This window comes from Rhincodon typus, chromosome 7 (genome assembly GCF_021869965.1).
Source record: "Rhincodon typus isolate 14 chromosome 7, sRhiTyp1.1, whole genome shotgun sequence".
NCBI classification, from domain to species: Eukaryota; Metazoa; Chordata; class Chondrichthyes; order Orectolobiformes; family Rhincodontidae; genus Rhincodon; species Rhincodon typus.
Genome location: NC_063338.1, coordinates 41,168,128 through 41,187,361, shown reverse-complemented (window position 1 = coordinate 41,187,361; position 19,234 = coordinate 41,168,128). Strand labels below are relative to the sequence as shown.

General features: G+C 40.9%; 1 protein-coding gene across 1 annotated transcript in view; it reads left to right on the top strand.

Annotated features, from left to right (window-relative positions):
- Positions 1-19,234, top strand: part of agps (alkylglycerone phosphate synthase) — a 198,260-nt gene that overhangs the window by 141,394 nt on the left and 37,632 nt on the right. Inside the window, exons 10-12 of the mRNA XM_048598842.1 lie at positions 2,938-3,065; positions 7,540-7,591; positions 18,037-18,113. Of these exons, the coding sequence (XP_048454799.1) occupies positions 2,938-3,065; positions 7,540-7,591; positions 18,037-18,113 (257 nt within the window). The remainder of the gene's footprint in view (positions 1-2,937; positions 3,066-7,539; positions 7,592-18,036; positions 18,114-19,234) is intronic.

The following is a 19,234-nucleotide window of genomic DNA, read 5'->3' as shown; positions in this document are numbered from 1 at the left end:
TTAGGTTACTTGATCTGCTGCCAACGATTTCAACTTTTAGTTTGTGGCTTTGCAGAGAACAAGTGTTGCAGTCAAACTAGTGTCAATGTTAATTTGACCCAAAACCAGTCAGCAATGCCAAAGCAAAATTTATTTGAAAGAATGTGGAACTAATTTTTGAGGAAATGTGGAAACACAGGCTTCGAAGTCAAAAAAACTTATGTTGGCTCCTAACTACTACAGTCCTGTGCAAGTTTTGGATGCCAGTTATTTAATGAAGAGCTGATTTAGTTCAGTTTCTTGAAAATACCAACCATCTGGTTCAACCTACCATGAACCGAGACATGACCAATTGATGCAGATACATTTCAATGTCTTTCATCTTTTTAACGTTGCAATAGAGATGTGGACATTTGCTTAAAAATTTAATTTTAATCTGCTTTTTGAAATAGGTAAGTAGCAAACATTGTACATTGACTGTGTGCTCTAAATAGGCAGTAGTCCCAAAAAGTGACGGTTAATAATGATATTTCCTCCATAGCTTTCAGCCTCTCAATTCCCTAACCATGAACGGGTTGCTTTTACTTCCTGCTGAAAATGTATAAACAGGACTGCCTTCGTTTACCTATTGTTCAGCTTGTTGCTGCCCCAATTAATGTGTCTTATTTTATCCCAACTCGTATTTTCTCTCCCTGCCTGTATCCGTGACTCTTCCAGTACCCAACATTGACTCGTGTTTAAATTTTTCTAGCCCTAACCATTTCCTCTTCACCATGGTAGACAAACAGGAGGCTGGAAGAACAAAGCAAGCCGGGCTGCATCTGGAGGAAAGGAGCAGTTAACGTTGTGGGTATACATGCATGTGCAATCTCTGTGCATCACCGTTGCCCAACAGGGTGTGTCTTTGACAACTTCATTTGAGCACCATTTGCTACCTTCAAATGAAATGTATTGCTATGGATGTCGACACAGGTTTCTAATGGGTTTCTACCTATGCTTGCCTTTTTTGTCAGTATGTGGAAGAAATTTTTATCCCCACCTACTCAGAGCCCTTGCCTCATCTCTTTTATAGAGCCATAGAGTCTCACAGCACAGAAATAGACCAACACATCTGTGCCGTCTAGATGTCCCAATCTGACCTCGTCCCATTTGCCAGCGTTTGGCCCATTTCCCTCTAAACTATTCCTATTCATGTACCCATCCACATGCCTTTTAAATGTTGTAATTATACCCACTTCCACCACCACCTCTGGCAGCTTGTTCCATACATGCACCACCCTCTGCATGGAAAAAAGTTACCCCTCAGATCCTTTTGATCTTACCCCTCTCATCTTAAATCTATGTTCTGTAGTTTTGGACTTTCCCACCTTGGGGGGGAAAAAGACCTTGGCTATTCATCCTATCCATGGTTTTATAAACTTCGATCAGGTCACCCCTCAGCCTCCAAAGCTCCAGCGAAAATAACCCCAGCCTATTCATCCTCTTCCTGTAACTCAAACCCTCCAGTCCTGGCAAGATTCTTGTAAATCTTTTCTGCACCCTCTCAAATTTGACAATATCTCTCCGAGAGAAGGACATCCAGAATTGTATACAGTATTTTAAAATTGGTGATGCCTATAACAGTTATTGCTTTTTGCTCTCACCATGAAATGAAGTATTTTATTGACTTTGTTTCCAATTCCCACCCATCTCTCTTAATCTGTCCTTCCTTGATCTCTGTCTCCATTTCTGACCTTGGGTTATCAACTACAAGAAGACCATCGTTTTAGATTTTAGAATTTGTCACATCTACTCAAGTACCGAAGTACAGGATTACAGTGGAAAGTGTACAATGTTGCTGCACTTGGCACAATTTTAGCTACCTAGGTACAAAGTAGTAAGAGAAAAGCGTGTTTAAAACGTTAAGCATTACTTCAAAGGATAGTAGAAAAATAAAGAAATAGGTAATAGTTTACATCAATATCTTTTGTAGTTTAAACTACGAAAATAAAAGAATAATTTAAAAGTTCAACAGACTTGGATGTGTCCTCCGCTTATCTCACTCTGTTGTTTTCGACATCGCTGCTGCTGAACCTGCCGCCTCTCCAATCTCCCCCAGTGCCTCAGGAATACACCTGGGCAGGATCCATTTGCACATCAAGCCAAGACACTGCCAAGAGCCGCTGAGAGACCAGATAAGAGCCACCATGCCGCCGAGAGACCAGGCCAGGACCCACCAGGAGCCGCCGAGAGACCAGGCCGAGACTCACTGAGAGACCAAAGTCAGGAGAAAGGAGAAGGATACTGAAGGAGCGGAGAAGCTTCGGTTGGGGCGTCCTACTGTGCTGCCATCTTGACCAGAAGTGGAATTTTAGTTATGCTGATTATTCCTTCTTGCATTGTATTTTCTGTATGGACTGTATTCTACCATTTTCTCTGTCTATGTCTGTTCTGACAGTGCGGTTTTCCATACAAACACATCCATGTGTCTTCCTTTTTATTCACTCAAATCTGTTTTTTTTAAATATATTCGAGGGAAGTTGTCATCTTTTTGAATCTACAATTTAGCAGTTAGGGTTCTGGCATGGCATTGTGCAGTAGAAGACAATATGCTTGTGTTGTGACATAATACTTAACTTTCATAAGCATTGAATACTAAATTATTCCAAAAGACTAGTTTTATTATGCAAGTTTAAATGCTAACATGTTTAATTCTATTCATTTTATGCTAATGAATGTATATCAATTATTTTAAAATCATCTGTTTTAATAGACAAAGCGCTCAAGTATTCTGAGTCAGTTAACGAATTACATACAGGGATATTTTATATCCTATATGACTTAAACCAGAAAGAGGAACAGTACATTTATTTTAGAGCTGACTGATTTGGAGGATGATGTGAAAGTTCTTTTAACTGCTGAAAAATTGCAATTCCAGTCTATTTTCAACTTTTTCAGATTTGTTTTCTGTCATTTCAGGAACACTTGGTGTAGTCACGGAGGTCACAATAAAGATCAGGTCCTTGCCCGAATATCAGAAATATGGCTCAATAGTGTTTCCGGACTTTGAGCGTGGTGTAGCCTGTTTACGAGAGGTAGCACGGCAGGTAATTATAGTCACTTCATTCTTGCATTTATGGCTGTTGAATGGCCTTTCTAACACACAGGCTATGTTTGTGTCCAGTACCAAATAGCTGATTCTCCGGCAACTGCAATGCAGTTCAGTTTTCAGCGATTAGAAATCATGCTATTTAGCAACCAAAAGCAGAAATTCTTAATTTAACATGCGCAGTGGCCGTGAGAGCAACCAATTCATATTGTTTCTAACTGTACCATGTGACAATGTCATGAATTGTTTCATGGTTTGTGTAACTGTAAAATTTAACTGTTATGCTGAAGACAATCTTGTCCACAACAGGAGATAGTCTAGTTGCATTCAAACTCCCATTTGGAGGTAGTTATTAAATCAGGCTTAAAAGATGATGTCATGCTCACCCATAAATTCATTTTTCTTTATTCCTTTGTGCAAGCTATACAATGTTAGTCACGCATATTTATGTTGCATTTTTGCTGTGCCTGTGAAAGTATTTATTCAGTACTGTCTCCCATACCTCACCATGCCAAGGTTAATCTGAAATTGGATGTTATGTTCCTTCTTTTAGCAATAAATTGCCTTTACATTGCTCTTTTGTCATATAAATCCCAAAGCATTTTATTGATAGAATTAGGGGTAAGTGCTTTGAGGGCGTTCCATGATACGAGTTGATAAAGGTTGATGTAATATAACTTTATTTGTCCATTTTATTGCATTTTTGATAGGCAAGAGTGTGAAGATCATTCTAGTTTTGATATTTTTCGTTCATTCATTGGATGAGTGTGTTGCTGGCTTGGCCAGCATTTACTGTCAATTCTAGATGCCCTTGAGAAAGTGGTGGTGAGCTGCTGCGTTGAATTGCTGCAGTCCATTTGCTGTGGGTAGCTACACAATACCATTAGGGAATGAATTCCAGTACTTTCACCCAACAGCATTGGAGAAATGGTGAAATATTTCCAGATCAGGATGGTGAGTGGCATTGGGGGGATCTTACTGGTTCCATGTATGTTGCTTCCCTTGTAATTTTAGATGGTAATAGTTATAGTTAAAGTAAATAATTAAAGAAGCCTTGGAGAATTTCTACAGTGCGTTTTATAGATGGTACACACTAATGTCACTGAGGGTTGGTGGTGGAGCGCGTAAATATTTGCGAATGAGATGCCAATCAAGCAGACTGCCTTGAGCTGGATGGTGATAATACAGTGTGGGGCTGGAGGAGCGCAACAGGCCAGGCAGCATCAGGGGAAGGTTGGGACCCTTCTTCAGAAAAACCTTCCTGCTCCCCTGATGCTGCCTGGCCTGCTGTATTCCTCCAGCTCCACACTGTTATCTCTGGCTCCAGCATCTGCAGTTCTTACTATCTCTTGTCCTGGATGCTGAATGGTGTTGAGTTTCTTGATTGTTGTTAGAGCTGTATTCGTAGGCAAGTTGGGAGTATTCCATCAAACCCCAACTTGTACCTTGTAGATGATTGACAGGCTCTGGGGAGCCAGTGGGTGAATATATGCTGCAGGATTCCTAGTTTCTGAACTGCTGTTGTAGCCGCAGTACTTAGGTGGCTAGTCCAGTTAGTTTCTGGTCAATGGTAACCCCAGGATGTTGATAGTGGGAGATTCAGCGATGATAATGCCACTAAATGTCAAGCAGCGATGGCTAGATTGCCTCTCATTGGAGATGGTCATCGCCTGGCTGTCTTGTGGCGTTATTTTACTTGCTACTTGTCAGCCCAAGCCTGAATATTGTCCAGGTCTGCCGCGTTTGGACATGGTCTGCTTTAGTGCTTGACTTGCAAATGATAGTGAGCATTGTGCAACCATCAGCGAACATTCTCATTTCTGCTGACACTTTAGCTGCTTCATCAATGACCATCTTAAGATTGTCAGTCCAAGGACACTAGCCTAGGGAACTCCTGCAGAGAGAGCCTGGAACTGAGATGATTGACCTTCAGCAACCACTTTCTTGGCACTAGGTATGACTCTTATGGGGTGTTTGCCCCCGATTCTTCTTGCTTCCAGTTTTGTCTCACTTAGTCAAATACAGTCTTAATGTGAGCGACAGTTACTCTCATCTCCCTTCTGGAAATCCACTCTTTTGTCCATGTTTGGAACAAAGCTGCAGTGAGGTCAGGAGTTGTGGTCCTGGTGGAACCTAAACTGAGCATCACTGAGCAGGATACTGCTGAGTACTGCTTGATAGCACTGTTGAAACTTTGTCACTTTACTGATGATTGAGATGGACTGAGGGGCAGTAATTGTCCAAGTTGGATTTGTCCTGCCTCTTTTGTAGAAGAGGTGCAAAGCTGAAACAGCTTGGCTAGGGGTGCGGCACTATCACTGGAATGTTGTCAAGGCCCTTGGTCTTTGCAGCATCCAGTACTTCCAACCATTTCTTGGCATTATGTGCAGTGAATTGAATTGGCTGACGACTGGCGTCTGTGATGCTGGGGACTACTGGTAGACGTCAAGATGGATCATCTGCTTGATGTTTTTGACTGAGGAACGTTGCAGCTACTTCAGTGTTGTCTTTTGCACTAATATGCTGGACTCCCCTCATCGTTGAGAAAGCAGGTCTCTGTGGAGTCTCCTCCAGTGAGTTGTTTAATTGCATTCACCATTCACAAATAGGTGTGGCATGACTGCAGAACCTAGATCTGAACTGTTGATTGTGGAATTGCTTGGCTGTGTCTAGCACTTGCTGTTCATACTATTTGTAGCAGCAGGTAGACCTGTATTGTAGCTTCACCTGGCAAACACCTAATGTTTAGTAGGGCCAGTGCTGCTCCTGGCATGCCCACCTGCACTTTTCATTGCATTAACTTGACTTAGAAGACTAGAATTGGAGGAATGGAGGCTTGTGTGGGGTTACAAGTTCATGGTATAGGGTGAAGCTGAGGCATTAAAGATTTGGAGATGATGGTGACTACCTTAAACTTGAGATACAGAGGAAATTTGGGACAACAGGACTCGTGTTGGGTGAGTGGAGCGTGATAGGATCTAGATTTTGAAGTTTATGACGTGTGCCATAGGTTTGGTTTCAGCCTTTCAGTTATTCAGCTGTGGAAAATTGTGAATATTTAAAGTGTAAATATTGGTCAACCAGCTTAACATTGGAAAGGTAATGGAAAAATCAAGGAATGTTGTGGAAAGATTGCATTATGAGTTACTAGCGTACGTTTGAATGCTGACTCCAGTTCTGCAGATGCCATTGCCAAAGGGCTGTGGTAAGGAAGAGACATAACTGGTGTTTCACTGAGGTCTTGGGGCAAAGAGAAATCATTCCTGTAGGTACCATGGCTACATAGTTGAGAGTGGAACCGAACAGGAGTAATCTTATTATACTGGGCAATAAAATTAGAAATGCTGGAGAGATGTATGCTGTGATAGACTAAATTTTAAGGCAGAGAGTTCTGATTTGATTCATTTTGGTAGGAAGAACAATGACAAACAGCACAAAATAACTTCTGAAAGGGTGCCGATACAGAGGCATCTCAGGGTCTATATACATCATTGAGTGACAAGGCAAGTTCGGAAAACAAGAAAAATATGGAGCCCTGAAGTTTTTAAGTGGAGGCAGAAGTACTGAAGCCAGATGTTATGGTGAACTTATGCTTCACTGGTTTGGCTTCATTTAGAGGATTATGTCCATTTCTAGGCTGCACATTTTAGGAGAGAAGGTGAAGGTTTTAGAGAAGGTGTAGAATGTAGTTGAGAATACCTCAAGGAATGATAAACTAAAAATTGTGTGTGTAGCTCTTTAGAGAGGAGAAAGTAGAGAGACGATACTATAAAGATGCTGAAAACAATATGGGGTTTTGGCAGAGTATATAGCAGATGTGTCGTTACCCATGGGATATAGTGGTAAGGTGGTTGATAAAAGAACCAAAAGGACCATGAATAAAAGCTTTATGCAGCAAATGATTTATGGTGTGGTATAGATGTTCTGAGTATGGTGGAGATGAATTTAATAGTGGCTTTAAAAAGAAAATTGGATAATTATTGGAAGATAAGTTTTGCACAGTTAGGTTATGAAGTCAGAGGACAGGCTGAGTCATGTGTACAGGAGACGAACACACACAACAGGCCAAAATGGTCTCCTCCTCTGTCACCATTCTGTCGTTATGCTTGTATATGGCCTTTTTAGTCACTCTGGTTGTTCCCACATGTCCATCCATCTGCTGCTGAAACTTTGGTTTGTGCTTCTCTCATCTCCAAAGTTAACTGATACATTGTTCTGGGGCTTCTGTAACTTCCCAATACCCTCAGCAAATTCAGAACTCTGCTACCAGTATCATACCAAGCTAGATTTCAACTAAGAAGACTTTTAGGAATTATTAGAGTTCAAAGCGAAGTTTGTATTTTTAAGACAAGTATAATAAGCTATTGTGGCAAACTTGACACAAATAAGTTCCATCCCCCTCAAAATTATTTCTAATTTATTTTGCTTCTAATATCTAATGTGTAATTTATTTTATATTTTAATCACTGTAGAGATGTGCTCCTGCATCAATCCGTCTAATGGATAACGCACAGTTCCAATTTGGTAAGCAAATATTAATTCTAAAAGATGTTTTATTATCAATGATGTATGTTTATTTGGAAGTTTGTATTTTAGTTTCTCTTCGGACTTACAATAGCCGAGGATGTAATAGTGAGAATCTAGTACTGTTTTGTCAAACATTTTTGCCTTGCACTCATCAGGACAGTTTTCAAAATAAAGGACAAATTATATTTAAACCAAATGAGAAGATTGCTGATTGGTTGGCAGATGTACATCAGGGGAAGTGCTGCCATGGAAATTGTAGCAGTTAATAACGACTGACAGTAAACTTAAATATTAAACTAGGCAAGTTGACCCTGATTGGTCCAGGCATTTCTGTTAAAAGCAAACCAGAGAATGGCTGTGACCTAATCTAAGTTGCCACGATGTGGAGTTGAACAAACCTCAAATGGCTGTTTAATCGTTAATCAGTTAGAAAAGATTAATATACAAATCCTAGAATTTCTTTCAAGTCACTGCCCTGTGATAACTAAAGTTTTAATAGTATACCAGAGGTAACATCTCAGGTCAGACAATGCATTTTAGGTGCAAAGCCTTGTTTAGAATCTGGCTGAGTATCAACTTGGAGTCAGACTGGTTTTATTTCCAAGGTAGGAATTTATAAATGTCACATTGACTGTTTAAAAATTGTGTGCTTTTTGAACAAAATAGAATGTATCTGCAATCACAAATCTGCCAATGCAGATTCACCCCATAGATTTGTGTGTGTGCGTGTGAAGAAGAGAGTGAGTGAGTGTGTGTATGCATGTGAGGGAGAGGGGTGGCGAGAGAGTGTGTGTGTCTTTAGTTATCTTGGGGCAGTGACTTGAAAGAAATTCTGGGATATGCATATTAATCCTTTCTAACTGATTCAAGATTTAACAGCCATCTTAGGTTTGTTCACTACATGAACATCTGTTCTATGGCCCTTTGATTTTGCTTATAAATTCTGTGTCTGATGCCATCTCTCTCATTGACACCTGAAGAAGGAGCTTGTGACTTCAAATAAACCTGTTGGACTGTAACCTGGTGTCGTGTGATTTTTTTGACCTACTTTAAGTTGAAATAGGCACAGCATGTGTGCAAGCTCTTTCTGTGCAGAGAACAGGGCCCTGTGCATTATTATGTGTAGCTTCTAGTGCGCACAACATTGCAAGCCAAACATGATACAAAGTTGATTTGCCTGTGCAGTTCTTTGTGCACTCAGGATTATTCAGCAGATGTTGTTCAGTTTGAGTTTTACAAGCACATGTTGCTTGCATATGGTCAGGATCTTGCTTCTTGTGAACAGCTGAAGTGATATGCTGTTTGATGTGATCTGCTAGTCTTTGAGATGTATGGTTAACATAGCTGGCATTGCACTGGCACTAAAATTCATGTACCACAATTCTTATTAGTGTGATTGGCAAAATGTGCTTTTTTGGCTTGATTACAGCATCAGTTAGTGGTGAACACAATTTGTCTTGACTGCATGGTAGCAATGTTAAAAAACTAACTAGAGTCAGTTGGTTAGCTTTACCCATTGCTCAAATTTTTAAGACACCTTACCCTTCCAGGATAATCGGAGGTGCAGGTGTTTTTCAGGACGATAAATGGAAATCTTAGACCTGTGAAGTCATCTAATCACTAATCAATATCCTGCAGAGTGGCTTTTCAGCATCAAGTCTGCATAGTGAACAAATAGCCCAGGCCCTACTTGAGTTTGCTACTCAGGTCAATCTTAAAGTATGTGGATCTGAAGGAAACCCAACATGTAGACTGAACAGGTGGAGATAGATTTGCAGTGGGGATTTTTAATGGGGAGGCGATAGCCTAGTGGTATTATCGCTTGACTATTAATCCAGAGACCCAGTTAGTGTTCTGGGGACCCAGGTTCAAATCCTGCCATGGCAGGTGGTGGAATTTAAATTCAATAAAAATATCTGAAATTAAGAATCTAACCATGACCGTGAATCCATTGTAGATTGTCAGAAAAACCCATATGGTTCACTAATGTCCTTTAGGGAAGGAAACTGCCATCCTTACCTGGTCTGGCCTACATGTGAATCCAGACCCATAGTAATGTGGTTGTCTTTTAGCTGCCCTCTGGGCAATTAGGGATGGATAATCAATGCTGCCTAGCCAGCAACGTCCTCATCCTGTGAATGAATAAAGAAAAAAAAAAGGTGGACATTAGTAGAGAACCCCTGCTGATTTCTCAACTAGGACATGAAGAGAAGAGAGCTCCTTTGACTGCAATCTTGTAAATTTGAGCACGGCTGGAGTACATTAAGATTTGTAAGGAACTTCTTACACGCAACTACAGATTCAAAAATAGCAAATGTGTCATCTACATGTTAGAAATATGTGAGGGTGATTCCATTGAATGCATGTTTCTCATATGACCCAACAACAATGTTTGCGAGGGCGGTGCCTCAAGAAGAATGCCATGGCAACAACATCTCCATCTGTGGAAAACTTGCTCAAAATTAGTTGTAGCAGTGTATGTTCCCCCTAATTGTTTTGCTTCTGTATGGACCTCAAAGGTCTGTGTGTGGGAGCACCTTGTGAAACCAGAAGTCAGTGCTGGTAACAGTGTTGAATGCTGATTGGTGTGCATGGACTCTCAAAACGTGACCATGCAACTTAAAGGGAATTCACCAAACCATTTGGTTCATGTACAACAGGTCATAGCTCAGATGAGGTATGAAGGGACATCATTTTCGTATGTCTAGGACAGTTTATAATGAGGAAGTGAACTGAGATCATAGCACATGTATAACTCAGCAATTAATTTGTTCATATACAAGGCAACAAGCATTTTGTTGTAGCTTGCTTTTGAGTAAGGTAGCCAATTGGTCCAGAGGATACCAATTTGCCATCCAATGGGATGGGGGTCGGGGTTCCAATGGGGTGGGGATGGCTACTATGATCAGATCATTTCTCACTTTATATATAGTCATGCAAACTCATCAATGTGTCTGAAGTTGCATTTTGTCCTGAAAAGTGTCTAGTCAACCCCCTGTTACAGTCAAAGAATGAGATGGCTCAAAGGTTTGAGCAACAGGTGAATCTACTAGTTTCATGTTGTAACTATACAGTAGCAACACATGTTTGCCACGAACAGAATGCTGCCAAAATGACATTCTGCCTGTCACAAAAAATGAGTAATGTGATATATGAAATTCAGTGCCAGTGTGTATGTAAGCCATTCGTCTCAATGATTTACACGTTGTTTAGGTTTTTTTTGCAAATTATTCTGATCAGAGCAAGATGAAAAGCTTTTTCAGTACTAATGGAGTTCTGTACTGCCAAATTATTTGAATTTGTACTACCTAAATTGACATTTATACATTGTGACTCTGACTTATATTGTGACACTTGACAGTGTTATTTATGCCATCAGGTGTCAGGGGGTCTTTTTAGTTCCTTTTTGGTCCACACATGGGCTAAAAGTGTGGTTGAATATTCAAAAGATTACTTTGACAAGGGAAAGAGCCAAAAGTCTGACTTCTGAAATCCAGTTAGGGTCTTTTAGTAGGTTCAAAATGAATTGGCTTTAGCTCTCCTTTCTGCATTTCAGCTTACAGTCCCAAAATGTAAGGCCAATTGAATAATATTACATTCTTTGAATAATAGATGATAATTCATTAAAACCTGTCTTCAGGTCTCCTGAGTGGCTTATGGCAATCCTGCCTTGGTTTTATTGATTATAATTTGAACTTCTGTTGAAACGACCCAAGGTCAGATCCAACAGCTGAGCAGGAACGGACACAGGACAGCTGAGTAAGTGAGGTTATATATTTGGGCGGTTGCTTTACCCGAAACACTACTTGGGTAGTGTCTCCCACCCATCCTCCTCCTCTAACCAAAAAAAAAGTTCTGAGCGCCGATTTGGTAAGGTTACTAGTTTTTTTTGTTTTTTCAGAATTCAGAACAGTGGGAATGGATGTTAGGGCAGTTGCATGCTCCTCCTGTAGAATGTGGGAGCTAAGGGTCACCACTAGTGTCCCCACTGACTTCATCTGCGGGAAGTGCACCCAACTCCAGCTCCTCGGAAACCGTGTTAGAGAGCTGGAGCTGGATGAACTTCGGATCATTCAGGAGGCTGAGGGAGTAATTGAGAGGAGTTACAGGGAGGTAGTCACACCTCAGGTACAGGAAAAAGGTAGATGGGTTACAGTCAGGGGACGGAAAGGGAACAGGCAGACAGTGCAGGGGTCCCCTGTGGCCGTTCCTCTCAATAACAAGTATACCGTTTTGGATACTGTTGTGAGGGACGACTTACCAGGGGTAAGCCATGGGGTACAGGTCTCTGGCACAGAGTCTGTCCCTGTTGCTCACAAGGGAAGGGGGGAGAGGAGGAGAGCATTAGTCATTAGGGACTCCATAGTTAGGGAGACAGATAGGAGATTCTGTGGGAACAGGAGAGACTCACGGTTGGTGTGTTGCCGCCCAGGTGCCAGGGTCCGTGATGTCTTGGATCGTGTTTTCGGGATCCTTAAGGGGGAGGGGGAGCATCCCCAAGTCGTGGTCCACACAGGCACCAACGACATAGGTAGGAAACGGGATGGGGATGTAAGGCAGAAATTGAAGGAGCTAGGGTGGAAGCTTAGAGCTAGAACAAACAGGGTTGTTATCTCTGGTTTGTTACCCGTGCCACGTGCTAGTGAGGGGAGAGAGAGCAGTTGAACGCGTGGCTACAGGGATGGTGCAGGAGGGAGGAATTCAGATACCTGGATAATTGGGGCTCATTCTGGGGTAGGTGGGACCTCTACAAACGGGATGGTCTACACCTGAACCAGAGGGGTACCAATATCCTGAGGGGGAAATTTGCTAATGCTCTTCGGGAGGGTTTAAACTACTTCAGCAGGGGAATGGGAACCTGAATTGTAGCTCCAGTGTACAGAAGGTTGAGAGTAGTGAGGTCATGAGTAAGGTTTCAAGGTCGCAGGAGGAAGGTGGTTTGAAGTGTGTCTACTTCAACGCCAGGAGCATCCGGAATAAGGTGGGTGAACTTGCAGCATGGGTTGGTACCTGGGACTTCGATGTTGTGGCCATTTCGGAGACATGGATAGAGCACGGACAGGAATGGTTGTTGCAGGTTCCGGGGTTTAGATGTTTCAGTAAGATCAGGGAAGGTGGTAAAAGAGGGGGAGGTGTGGCATTGTTAGTCAAGGACAGTATTACGGTGGCAGAAAGGACGTTTGATGAGGTCTTGTCTACTGAGGTAGTATGGGCTGAGGTTAGAAACAGGAAAGGAGAGGTCACCCTGTTGGGAGTTTTCTATAGGCCTCCGAAAAATTCCAGAGATGTAGAGGAAAAGATTGCAAAGATGATTCTGGATAGGAGCGAAAGTAACAGGGTAGTTGTTATGGGGGACTTTAACTTTCCAAATATTGACTGGAAACGCTATAGTTCGAGTACTTTAGATGGGTCAGTTTTTGTTCAATGTGTGCAGGAGGGTTTCCTGACACAGTATGTAGATAGGCCAACAGGAGGCGAGGCCACATTGGATTTGGTACTGGGTGATGAACCAGGCCAGGTGTTAGATTTGGAGGTAGGTGAGCACTTTGGTGATAGTGACCACAATTCGGTTACGTTTACTTTAGTGATGGAAAGGGATAGGTATATACCGCAGGGCAAGAGTTATAGCTGGGGGAAAGGCAATTATGAGGCGATTAGGCAAAATTTAGGATGCATAGGATGGAGAAGGAAACTGCAGGGCCTGGGCACAATTGAAATGTGGAGCTTTTTCAAGCAACAGCTACTGCGTGTCCTTCAGAAGTATGTACCTGTCAGGCAGGGAGGAAGTGGTCGAGGAAGGGAACCGTGGTTTACTAAAGAAGTTGAATCTCTTGTCAAGAGGAAGAGGGAGGCTTATGTAGAGATGAGGCGTGAAGGCTCAGTTAGGGTGCTTGAGAGTTACAAGTTAGCCAGGAAGGACCTAAAGAGAGAGCTAAGAAGAGCCAGGAGGGGACATGAGAAGTCTTTAGCAGGAAGGATCAAGGAAAACCCTAAAGCTTTCTATAGGTATGTCAGGAATAAAAGAATGACTAGAGTAAGATTAGGGCCAGTCAAGGATAGTAGTGGGAAGTTGTGCGTGGAGTCCAAAGAGATAGGAGAGGCGCTAAATGAATATTTTTCGTCAGTATTCACACAGGAAAAAGACAATGTTGTCGAGGAGAATACTGAGATACAGGCTATTAGACTAGACGGGATTGAGGTTCATAAGGAGGAGGTGTTAGCAATTCTGGAAAGTGTGAAAATAGATAAGTCCCCTGGGCCGGATGGGATTTATCCTAGGATTCTCTGGGAAGCTAGAGAGGAGATTGCAGAGCCTTTAGCTTTGATCTTTATGTCGTCATTGTCTACAGGAATAGTGCCAGAAAACTGGAGGATAGCAAATGTTGTCCCCTTGTTCAAGAAGGGGAGTAGAGACAACCCTGGTAATTATAGACCAGTGAGCCTTACTTCAGTTGTGGGTAAGGTGTTGGAAAGGATTATAAGAGATCGGATTTATAATCATCTAGAAAGGAATAATTTGATTAGGGATCGTCAACACGGTTTTGTGAAGGGTAGGTCGTGCCTCACAAACCTTATTGAGTTCTTTGAGAAGGTGACCAAACAGGTGGATGAGGGTAAAGCGGTTGATGTGGTGTATATGGATTTCACTAAAGCGTTTGATAAGGTTCCCCATGGTTGGCTATTGCAGAAAATATGGAGGCATGGGATTGAGGGTGATTTAGCAGTTTGGATCAGAAATTGGCTCGCTGTAAGAAGACAGAGGGTGGTGGTTGATGGGAAATGTTCATCCTGGAGTTCAGTTACTAGTGGTGTACTGCACGGATCTGTTTTGGGGCCACTGCTGTTTGTCATTTTTATAAATGACCTGGATGAGGGTGTAGAAGGATGGGTTAGTAAATTTGCGGATGACACTAAAGTCGGTGGAGTTGTGGATAGTGCGGAAGGATGTTACAGAGGGACATAGATAAGCTGCAGAGTTGGGCTGAGAGGTGGCAAATGGAGTTTAATGCGGAAAAGTGTGAGGTGATTAACTTTGGAAGGAGTAACAGGAATACAGAGTACTGGGCTAATGGTAAGATTCTTGGTAGTGTGGATGAGCAGAGAGATCTCTGTGTCCATGTGCATAGATCCCTGAAAGTTGCCACCCAGGTTGATAGGGTTGTTAAGAAGGCGTACGGTGTGTTAGGTTTTATTGGTAGAGGGATTGAGTTTTGGAGCCATGAGGTCATGTTGCAGCTGTACAAAACTCTGGTGCAGCCGCACTTGCAGTATTGCGTACAGTTCTGGTCGCCGCATTATAGGAAGGATGTGGAAGCATTGGAAAGGGTGTTCAGGAGATTTACCAGGATGTTGCCTGGTATGGAGGGAAGGTCGTATGAGGAAAGGCTGAGGGACTTGAGGCTGTTTTCGTTAGAGAGAAGAAGGTTAAGAGGTGACTTAATAGAGACATGCAAGATGATCAGAGGATTAGATCGGGTGGACAGCGAGAGCCTTTTTCCTCGGATGGTGATGGCTAGCACGAGGGGACGTAGCTTTAGATTGAGGAGTGATAGATATAGGTCAGATGTCAGAGGTAGGTTCTTTACTCAGAGTAGTAAGGGCGTGGAATGCCCTGCCTGCAAAATTAGTAGATTCGCCAACTTTAAGGGCATTTAAATGGTCATTGGATAAACATATGGATGATAATGGAATAGCGTAGGTTAGCTGGGCTTCAGATTGGTTTCACAGGTCGGCGCAACATCGAGGGCCGAAGGGCCTGTACTGCGCTGTAATGTTCTATGTTCTAACACCAGTTAGAGAATATTCTTTGGATGTGCTCGGAAATTAAGGATTGTTGAATATATATCTTAAAGCGCTTACCATTTGTCTTTTTTAAATATTTGTTATTTAAATGATTTTTCAAATGTAAATTTATACCTCCAGATTAATGCAGTTTTTTAAATCACTGTGATCTCTGCAAAGCTTGTGAACATTTCACAATAAAGTTGTGTACAAAAGTTTGAGATGTTACCAGCATGCACAAGGGGGAAAAGAAGCAATGACAATCGGGCAATCATTGCTCGGTTTATTCATTTGATTCTGCTACCAAATGACTACATTCCACAGGAGTCTCATCACTAGTACTGGAGAGTTACTACAAAAGTCAACTGAAAATGTTTGTGTGTGCTGGTGTGATTAGCTTTATCTCTTGAATAAAGTCTTTACAGGTGCAATACAAAATGGCATACTCTGTAGGTGAATTCATCAAACCATTCAGTAGTTATTGAATACTGCATTTGAGTTAGAGTTTTTGTTTCATTATCAGGTTTCAACTTGATAGTTTCATCTTGCGTATAGTCTACTTATTTGACAAGCTAATTAGTCTTGTTACTTTTTATTTCTCTAAATATAATGATGAAAACTTTGGTTTACAGCTTTGTAAATATGACGCAACACCTTTAAGAAGGTACTGATTACTGAATATTAGAAAGAATCACAGTCACTAGGCCTGAGAAGTGTACAGTCCCAAACTGACCGCACGTTACTTTGCGTAGCATTAAGCATTTGATTCCCCCTGCCAAAAGAGTTCACAATTGAAGATTGAATTAAGATGCAACTCTTATTTTGAATGCTTCTTATATAGTGAATATTATTTCAAGTACAACTTTCGCTAATTTGCATGACAGTTTAATGCTTAATATCTACATGTCACCATGAAAAGTATGAAATTTAGCTTAGTGATGATACTCCCATTCTAGAAAATGATGGTTTCTTAACAGCTTTAAAAAGAATGGCTCACATTTATGTAGCAACTTCCACAGCCTCTGGACATCTCAAACAGAAATATGATCATAATCAGATAATCCATTTTTATAATACTTGAGGGATAAATATTGGCCAGGACACCAGTGATCCTTCCTGCTGTTCTTTGACAGTGCATCTTGGGATCTTCTATGCCCACTTAATGGGGCAGATGCACCCATGGCCTAACATGTTGTCCTCAGTGCATGTATTTAGCATTCCCTCAGTTCTGCACTGCTATGTTAGTCTAAACTTTTGAGCTCAAATTCACGTGTGGTGCCAGACTAAATATAAAGTCATTCGGACTCTATGTTAACTTCTGTCTCCACTGATGCTGACAGACCTGCTGAGTTTCTCCAACTTTTGCTGTTTGTTTTAGATTCCCAGCATCTGCAGTATTTTGCTTTTATTCAAACAAGTATATATGTTTTGCCTAGATATTGGAGCTAGAACTGCTGTTTCTTCTATGCACATTAATGACTTGGACTTAGGTGTTACATGATTTCAAAAGTTGTAGATGATAAAAGTTTGAAATGTAAAGAGCTGTGAGATTGATGAAAAGTTGAGGAGGATGTAGACTGGTGGAATGAGGGAAAATGTGTCAGATGAAATTTAATGTATTTAAGAGTGAGCTGATGTATTTTGGTAGGAAGGGCTAGGAGAGACAATATAAAGAGGTTGCAGGAACATCAAGACCTGAGCACACATCACAGATGGTCGGGGAGATTGTGGAAAGTACTTCAAAAGGCATTCAGCCTGGACGTTACATTTTAAGGTGCAGAGCTAAAAAGCATGTATGTTACTCTGAAACACTGGTTCAAATTCAGCTGTGCAGATCATTCCTCGCATGGTGGTGTCTGGCACACATGCAGATGCGTTCCAGTGGCTTGTCATGGCCAGCTGACATCACAGGCAGCAACAGTACATGCATGAGGACCGTTTTGGTGTTCTGTGTAATCAATCCAGTGTGCTGAAAATAAGTTGAAACTCCGCGTGGAAGGCTTTTAATGTAATAAAAGGTAGATTAATGCCTGTTTACTGCACTATAATATCTCAAGTTCAGATAAAGTTCAGATTTGAATAGTGAATTGATCTTTTCAATCAATGGTGTAGCACAATATGAATTGCAAATGCCTGACCTGGTCCTGTTCGTGCTAATGAACATGCATACTGTTATCAATTTTTTGGAATGATTTTCAGAACCGCAATTAACTAGATAATGAAAATTAATTTTAAACTTGAAGGTGCCTATTGTACCCAGGAATTATTATCCATTCAACATTGTTATATTTGCATCTTCTGGGCACTGCCAAGATATATTTAATAGATGGTAAAGTGCAGTGTCATGTTAAGGAGGGCTTAAAGACCCATAGTGACTAATATCCAAATCAAATAATATGAATTAGAAGGTTTAGACTTTTTCCAGTTTATCACTTTCCATGTTTCCTTGAAGGGTTAGTAATATTTCCTTTTATAATTACGTTATGAGTGTTTTTGTCTTATATTCCTGCATGTTATATTTGTTTTAATGGCCTTTTTCTAGTAGACTAGCTGTGATAGTCAAAATCCATTATCATCATTGAATATGTTGGTCAAATATTATTATTTTAAGTAGAAAGAAAAGCCATAATCCCAAATATAATATGCTTCTTCAAAAATAGGACATGCACTAAAACCACAAGTGGCCTCAATTTTTACTTCATTTTTGGATGGACTGAAGAAATTTTACATTACTAAGGTACGTTCAGTTTTTTAGTTTTTTTTAAGCATGAGTATTGAAGTCGTATAAATCATCATACTGCTTCTGTCAAAATTGTTATGATATTGTAAATTGCATTCATGAAGAGCAGTTTATGGCGAGTCAGGGTGCCAGCTTTTATCCATAGTTGACCATGTTGAAAGGAAATGATGTGATTTCAATCTATATTGTATCTTTACCTGATTCACCAAAAAAATCCCTTCTTTGAATACACTGGCCCAGGTTTGTATTGATATGGTTTACATGGACTTCCAAAAGATACTTGATATAATGGCACACAACAGACCTGAGCAAAATTCGAATTAGTGGAATAAAAGGTGCAGGAGCAACACAAATACAAAATTGGCAGACTGACAGGAAGCACAATTGTTTTCAGATTGAAGTAAGGTTTACAGTGGCATATTCCAGGGATAGGTATTGGGACCACTCTGACTTCTGATATGTCAATGATTTGGCATTTGGCATAATTTTAAAATTTCACTTTCATAAATGATACAACACTTGGGTGTACTATGAACAATGAGAATAGTGTAGAATTCCAAAAGTACATTAAGTTGGTGGTGTGGCAAGTGGCATATTAAATTTATTGTGGAAAAATGTGAAGTGATTCACTTTGATAGAAAGAGTACAGGAAGACCAGATAAATGGAAGTGTGAGGTTCTAAAGGGGTGAAGGAGTAGAACATCTTAGGTGAACTTGTGTGTAAATTATTGAACGTCCTAGAACAGGTTGACAGCATGGTTCATCAAGCATACACATCACGGACCTCTCCTTTTATCAGTGCCACAAATAACAATGTGTATGGTGTATTTGGATTTTCAGAAGGCTTTTGAGAAGGTCCGACAGTGGATACCAGTAAATAAAACTAGAGCACATGGGATTGCGGACATATGCTAGTAAGGATTGAGAATTGGTTAACTTACAGAAAGTAGAGTAAGAATAAACAGATCATCTCAGGTTGCAGGCTCTTACAAGGGGCCCAAGAATAAGTGCTTGATCCACAGCTGTTCACTGTATATAAATAAATGATTTGGGTGTGTGGTTCAGTTAGTTATAGTATTTCCAAGTTTTCTGATGACATCAAGCTAGATGAGAACTCA